The following is an 8,485-nucleotide window of genomic DNA, read 5'->3' as shown; positions in this document are numbered from 1 at the left end:
TTTTTAATATTATTATATAATACTAATTATGTTACTTTTAGTTAGCCATTGGCGTAGCTAGGTGCTGGCAACTTTCATTTTCTGACAATTCTTTTATTTATGGTAACTTACAATAGTAATTTTTAATTATTATTATTAGTAATAATAGTAGTTTTTATGTTATTAACTTATTATTATTATTACTACTCAATTTCTAATATTACTATTAATTTCTAATTATTGTTATTACTCGACACTTGGTGGTATTATTATTTTACATTATTATTACTCGATTAATAATTTATTTTTTTAATATTAGTCAATAACGCTTGACGATGCTAAAATTGTCGCGAATTTACCTCTGTACACGTTCAATGCTTGAAATTTTATTTTTCATGCTCTTCTTGAGCAGCAATAACCCGATGGACCACCCCGGGCGTCAGAGATTCTAGTTACGTCACTTTGTTAATCATTACGTAATTATTTTGTTCATTATAAAGTTACAAAATTTGTCAGAATTTGTAGAAATTTTGTGCATGCCGAAACGGAACAATGTCCGATAGAATTTTAGTTCCATAATGACTGTGGTTCGTTTAGTATGAAAACATTCGTGATGAATTACATTTGTTATTGCAGGGGATTAACACTAAACAAGTTGAAGTAAAAAGTACATAATTATATAATATTTAATAAATTTGTAATCGTATATAATGAAAAGAATTACATATTCATGGCGCGAAATTTAAAATATTGCGAAACGATATATATAATACATGACTTAGGTCACTTTTTCATAATCATTGACATAATTTTCATCGTAATCATTAACAATTTCTCGATATTCCTTTTCATGCCATTTCTTTGGAAATCTTTTTATCTATCATCTATGATATTCGTGTTTAGTGTTGGTGTTAATTATTAGAACTAATCAGTGTTACTAGAAGTAATTAGTGTTAATTACTAGAACAACTATGTATTCGAAGCGATTGGTTCTAGATATTTTGTTTTTGTAGTTGGTGGTAAATTGCAAAGCTATTTTGGACTTTCGAAAATTCACTTTTGAAAATTAATGTTGAGTTTTGTCGAAATAAGCACACGATCATATGTATCTATATATTTTCATCGCGCCACTTCAATAAAAGCTCATCAATCATTATACAAGGTGTCCTGCATAACTGTCACAACGAATTTTCGAACGCATTATTTAACGAGATCTATAACATTGTGAAGCAAAAAATATGTATAATACTATTGAAAAAAATGAAGCTGACCGTAACTTCTTTCTGGGAAAGAATTATTTTGGAATTCTTCTTTATGATTAATTTAAAATTTATTTTTCCACTAATTAACCTCAAACTTTTGCAGTTGATGGTACTCTTTTAAATACAAAATAGTGTTGAAAATTGTTTATTATACGTACGTCTAAATTAAATAATATATTATCTAATAAAACTTTTCTGTTTCAAATGAAATTACTATTATTATTATTATTGTAAATTTTGATCAACCCAATATTTTTTATGCTTATTTTCAAATTCGTTTTAATTCGGGAACTGATACAATCTTATTCGAAATATTTTCTCGTCAAATTACAAAGAAGTGCTCAAAAATCATGGCAACAACTGGGACAGGGTGTCCCATTAAAGTTGACAGTGATTTAAAAAACAGGAGGTGATTTATTTTTTAATATCTTAATTCATCTTTCAGTATTTAGTATTTTCGTATTTCATAGTTAAAAGTACCAAAAAACATGTTACTTTCTTTATAACAGTCTATAGAGCTTTTCGTTGTGTCAACTTACAGGACACCCTGTATATTTCCGTATCTGTACTATCACTTTGTCGCGCCCATTTTTCACATATTCCGATTCTCTTTAGAAGAACACATTTAAACTGCAATTAATCTTCTTCGATACTAATTACTCCCGAAAAAAGAAGACGCTCAATATAGCTACGTATCTATAATTTGCATACGTTCCATTAACCTCAAAAGACACCAAAAACCTCAGAATATTTTAGTACATACACTGTATTTATACCCGATTTTCAAACACGAATCACTAGTTTCACTGCTGTAACTCATTTCGAAGTGACATCAACAGTTTAACAAATGATCGGTCATTGACCCGGAATTCCCGCTATTTCGATGATGAAGATGCCGAAAAAATGAACCAGACCACTTCCGGCAACCCGAGACACATTGTTTTGCATGTATTCATTGAGAGGATGGCTAATGTGTCGTGGAACCAAGATAGCGAATTAATTTTAGAACTATATGAAGTCTAGGGAACCCTATTGGCACAGTCGGCACGTACCTGTTCTGAACTTGCGACGTGTCCGCTCGAAATCGATCATTGGCATTCCACACGTCGAGATCATGCAACCTTTGTCATTCTACGAATTGTCGCCACATATTCAGGTAAAGACCTGGTGCTGGTAATTCACAGGTAGTTGTCTGTAAGTTCCAACGATTCTAGGGAGAAGTGGATCTAGGGTGATCTAGGGTTGAGTTGGATCGTTGGTGAAATGACGGAGTTAGAAGGAACTAGGGTAATTAAAGGTAACCGAAAGTAACTAACTGTCGCCGAATATCACTATATCGCGTAACTGAGGATCGAGAGTTATCGAAATGCACGTGGCTCTCCCGATGATGTCTGAGAGCACACTGGCTGTACTCCTCGAGGCACGAGGCCTTTATTTATCAGCTCACGATTACTCCTACGGTGCATACATCCTCAGAGATTCGGCCGACCAGGTATCGTAATTATACAGTTTTCGGTGAATTCCAAAACATGTTGTCTAATTATATGGGGAATAACTAATTTGAATTCTAAAATTTTATTGCATGGGTTTTCCATCGTGATAGGTTTGTTAGTGACTTTCCTATTTTCCGCTTTGCATTCGCTGTTGGGTTTTTGTGGTATTTTTAATTTACCTGGCAGGTATGCATCATCCAGGAGGAGAAAGTTTGGTTTGCTAAACGATGTTGCGAATGAAGTATGTGACGAATATAGTTCATTTATATACGTTTAATAAAGTATGAGGAGTCGAGGAAAGTGAATTAAAACTGGAATTATTTTTGGTTATTGATTATTACTGGTGAATGCTATTTAGTAGAAAAGAGGAATATATTTTGTATTTAAAATTGAAATACTATTTTCTTTTTAAATTCTATTTAAGATTAAATTAGAAATATTGTTTTTTATTTATTGATTAGGGTTAATGCGAATATAGTTTGGTAGAAATAGAAAATATATTTTATAATCAAAGCAAATATCTTAACATTTTTTAGTCCCATTTTAACACTAGAATTATCGAGTTGTAATGTCTATATAAATATGGTGTACATAAAGGATATTAATTAAAGTAATATAGTGAAAATAAATAGGTATAAATAATCATGCTATTATTTGAGGTAATATCAATATTAATTTTGCGAAAAGTAGCTGTATTTTTCAGATAATTTCGAAAATAAAAAATCCGAGACAAGTTATTTTGACATCCTTAGCAGTTCTGGTGTTAAAACTGAATTATAAGTGTTATTTGTTAATTATTGAGTAGAATTTAAAGAGTACACTTCAAGTATAATGTGAAGATTCTAATTTTTGTATTATTAAAATAATTCAAGCTGTTTAAATAATTAAAGCTAAAATAAATTTTAAGTTTAGCTAATTTAAAATTCCTTGTTTATTTATTAGTGTGACTGTACTTTAGTAGATACAAAGAAGTGTGCTTTACATACGATGAACATACTAACATTTTCCATCACCATTTTTTGTAACAGATGGCTGTTGATAAAATCAACTCGATTCACTATGACAGGTGGGACCCTAGATAAAAATTGATCAAATCCCATGCAAATAACTATACGTTAATAGCAACTAATAATCTTGGAATACATACCAAATAAATATTTAAGTGTTACATCATTTTCCATTGAAATTAAATACCAATTATAACTAACATTCTTATACATTTATATTTTATTATTATATAGATAACATTACTACATATTTTTACTATCTCTCCTAATCACGGTTAAAATTTACGTCCAAGGTTGCTGGAAATAGCGAACGATAATAAAAAAAATCGATCAGAGTCGATAAGCTAGTAATATCTCCTTTATCGAGTTAAAGCTCCATTTTTTAAAACAAACACACGATCCTATCCTTAAAGAGAAGAGTAAATCTATTCGTGGTATCAACAAAATTTCTGCAAAATATGTTTCAAGAATCTTTCAAGAGTATAATCCGTGTATCAGAACTACTTCATAGCGATTTTTAAAAACATTACACCCCATAATGCAGTTTAAGTTTAAGTGGTAAGATTTCTAATTTAAAATGTATATTTAAATATGCGATAACTATACCATAACTATACTACAATTATACAATAACTATACTGAAGCTGTGCATTAACTATACTACAGTTATACTGTGACTGTACCATCGCTATACCATAAGTGTATTATGGCCATACTATACCATAAGTGTATTATGGCCATACTATAAGTATGGTTACCCTATGACTATACCCATTTTTTTTCTTTCTTTGTTTTTAACTTATGGTTATACCATAACTATGCTATGGGTATACCATAATTTTTCTACGATAACTGTACCCATATATCTATATTATAACTACGTTCTGACCACGCTATGACAACACCAAATATACTATACACGAATGATAATAATTCAAATGATCTGATAAATTTGAATAGCTAGATACACAGAATCACGCGCATACCTGAATAATAATATTAGTAATCTTGTGAAGGTATCTGTAAATTTTTAAAAATCGCGAAAATGAAATATTTGACACCGGCCATTTTAGCCCATAGGGTTGATCTATAGTTAAATAGCGTTAAACATTTTTTCCTGTTCATATTATATATTACTATACCATATTACCACATTACGTATTACATATTATTATACCATATTACCATATTACCATATTACCATATGACCATATTACCATATTATCATATTATCGTATTACCATATTACCATATTACCATATTATCATATTACCATATTACCAAATTACTAAATTACCAAATTACCATATTACCATATTACATGTCACCATATTAGCTGCCAAAAATTTCGTGTATCGTGAGAAGATACACGGAATGGAAGAGTTCGGTAGATTATTGGCAAAATTCAGTGAATCCGTCATATCTTTCAGTCTTCCTACGTACATCATACCTTTGAACGATACTAAAAGTGTGACGTGATATCCTACTATCGCCGAAGAGATGACGTAGTCAGTGAGGTATAACCAAATGTAGCAGCTCGTCACGAAGAAACTTCAATTTGGAAATTCGCAAATACCGTTCATTTACGTTACAAATACCGTTCTGCGAAGCGCAAGTTCCAACGGCAGCTTCTGCGAATTCGTTCTGCTGGTCCATCGACCAGCCAAGTATGTACTTGCCTTATATGCTGGTGCACGTGATATTTGTAGCTTACAGGAACAGGGAATACAGCTGGAAATTCAAACAAAGCCTGCGATTTGAACAGCATCGGAACTATATAGACGAACTTTATTTTCCAACGGCATCAAACATTTTCCTGCACTTTATTCGCTCGTATTTACATATTTCATATTTATGCATCTCATATTTGCCTTGCAGATGCAGTTCGAATTTTGCTACGCGATAATGATACAACTTTTATTCCACTGTGCTTTCCAGCAACGTTGTTAATTGCGGATTTGCTTCATTATCGGATTAATTAAAATTTAATGGAAATATAAAATAATAAACACGAATATCGGAAGACAGAAATAATATCATTTCTAGATTTGAGTAAAATAAAGTTTATTTAATGAAACGTTGATTAAATTAAGAACGATGATTTTAATTTTGTGAAACGTAATAGTCATATAATAATTTTAAAAAACGTTGATTAATTCGAGTGTACATAATTACGTTATAAATAGTAATAATAAAATGAAAAATTCCTTCGAGACCTTTAAGAGCATCCTCCAAGGAATAAACAATGCTTATATAAGCATATATAAAGTTGTTAAAAACGAGTAGAAATACGTGAAAATGAGACTGATCGAATACAGGATGTCCCAGCAAAACGGGAGGGGGTAATGCAAACGGGAGGGGGTAAAACTGAACTGAATTAAATTAATAAATTTTGTGAATTAAATTAATAAATTTTCAATTGCAAATATCTTAAAAATTATTGAGTAATGGCACCTGTGACTTTAACATATGTAACGTATGATATTAACAATTGACAATACAGAATTGAGTATCACCATCAACGCAGTACCGCAGCCATTGTATTAACCCTTTGCACACGGCGATCTTTTTGTTACAGAAACATAGTAATTCGAAAATTTTCTGCCATAAAGTCGATGATATTTTCAAAATGGTAAATAATAAGAGCAAATTAACAATAAGACGTAGACTTATTTTACCTCGATATTCCACGTGCCGTTGGGCAATTTTAAATTCGAGATATTAATTAATAACAATCTTTAGAATCTGATTAAATGGTGACTGAGAGTCGCCTCTCGAGTGCAAAGGGTTAACCTATTCTCAATTATCGCTGGAGATATTGACAATTGAAAATGCAGTACTGAGTATAGCAATCTAAACAGTTCTATCGCCATTTTATTAACCTATTCTCTGATCATCTATATTATATCGCAATTCTAGAATTATCAATGGATAGATCAATCATCGCTAGAGACATTGACAATTGAAAATGCAGTACTGAGTATAGCAATCCAAACAGTACTACATCCATTGGATTAATCTATTCGCTGATCATCTAAATTCTACAGCAATTTTAGAATGAATAAAATGTTTCCTGCAGGAACATTTCGACCATCGTATCCTAATAATGCCTAAAAATATCCTACAAATAAATAAATAAATAAATTTCTAGGTAAAGTGATAGAGGAATTTCTTGTTTCTTAGAAGATGCTCTTAAAAGCTTTGAGGTTAGGAATTTTTCATTTCAAAATGGCCCGTTTTTAACATCCTTCTTTGGATAATGGATCCTCCATTTCCTTTCTTTCTTTCTTTCTCTTCTTGTCTTTTGTTACTTTAACCCTCTATGGACCGAATTTATATTTTTCCTGATTACAAGAATTGTATGTAACATAAAATCAACAAATATCAACCAATAAATTCAGCAGTTTTGACAATTTTATTATAACGAATTCATATTAAGAGTTTGAATTAACAACGGTTGTACTATTGTGCCAAGATAATGTGCAATAGATAGACAAGATAATTTTCCACGCCATCTTGTGGAGAAAAGGTCATAGGGGGGCATAGAGGACCTAACCTATCATGATCGAACAACCGGTAAATGAAAAAGAATTAGAATTTTTGAAAATGGAACCACGGGAGGTATTGTAAAAATAATTATAAATATATGGAAAGAAAAATCGCGAACTGGAGTGATCAAGACGATAACGTTGAATGCAGTATTTTAATAAAATACCCATACATTAGCATGTAACTTGAAAGTTACACGGGCCCATAGAGGGTTAATTCGCAATGTGTTTTATCTTCCAGCAGTGATTCGTTACTGATCTTTGTTGCAGTGAATTTCACAATGTGTTCAAAGAAGATTACGTAGTTACCGAAGATTACACTTGCAAACACGTTGTTTGAACATGTAAACCGAAGAGTTGCATACTCACCTACCGTATTTACAAGGATTTCCAACAATTGCGACAAATCGATCGTGATGGTAGCCGTAGTGGTCGTATCCGGATGCATTGGCAAAGTGGAAAGAGGGAGAGAAATTTTCGGCAATGGAGACATTCTCAGACGTGCAAACACCGCCCTGAAATTCGCGATAAACGAGAACTTCGCCCACGGAACAACATTTTCCAACCGCGGATAAATTCCTGTACTCGTCGGGTATTGTTGTCCAGTTTTTCTGTAAATTAGATCACAAAATTACTATATAAGAAATTACTGTGTCAGAAAATTAATATACAATTTTCTTTTCTTTTTTTTGTTGGGAAAATGAAACTTCTATGAGGTTTATTCTGACATACTGGGTATTACTGAAAAATTGGTTTCCTTTAACCATCTATCTTCTATATTGATCATTTCACGACCATTGATATTTTACAATTTTTATAATAGTAATACTATAATATATAATATAATAGTATAATAGCAATACTTTTATGATACTACTTTGTAATTTTTATGATCCTTTTACAATTATATTTATCAATTCTTATTGATGTATTATTAATGTTATAATGTGTGTTAATTATTATTGATAAATATAATTAAAGTATTATAAAATTATATTTACTGTTACGTAGATTATATTGTTAAATAATATACTACTACTGTATACTAGTAATTGTATTATAGTATATTACTATTATATATACTATATATATATAGAAACTATAGTGCTTATTTACGTATTTATTAATAATTATTATTTACTATATATGTAATATATATATTGTAAAGACTGTGTACTTTAAGTATAGTATATATA

At 30.8% G+C, this 8,485-nt stretch overlaps 1 protein-coding gene across 1 annotated transcript in view; it reads right to left on the bottom strand.

Annotated features, from left to right (window-relative positions):
* LOC108555060 (G-protein coupled receptor Mth2) overlaps positions 1–8,076 on the bottom strand; it is an 18,226-nt gene extending 10,150 nt beyond the window's left edge. The window contains exons 1-2 of the mRNA XM_017910554.1: positions 8,032–8,076; positions 7,659–7,900 (exon numbers count right to left, since the gene is read on the bottom strand). Coding sequence (XP_017766043.1) covers positions 7,659–7,900; positions 8,032–8,076 — 287 coding nt within the window. The remainder of the gene's footprint in view (positions 1–7,658; positions 7,901–8,031) is intronic.
* Positions 8,077–8,485: the final 409 nt, after the last annotated feature.

Source organism: Eufriesea mexicana, unplaced genomic scaffold, assembly GCF_001483705.2.
Source record: "Eufriesea mexicana isolate 0111107269 unplaced genomic scaffold, ASM148370v2 scaffold474474847, whole genome shotgun sequence".
NCBI classification, from domain to species: domain Eukaryota; kingdom Metazoa; phylum Arthropoda; class Insecta; order Hymenoptera; family Apidae; genus Eufriesea; species Eufriesea mexicana.
This window is presented reverse-complemented; position numbering and strand designations above follow the sequence as displayed.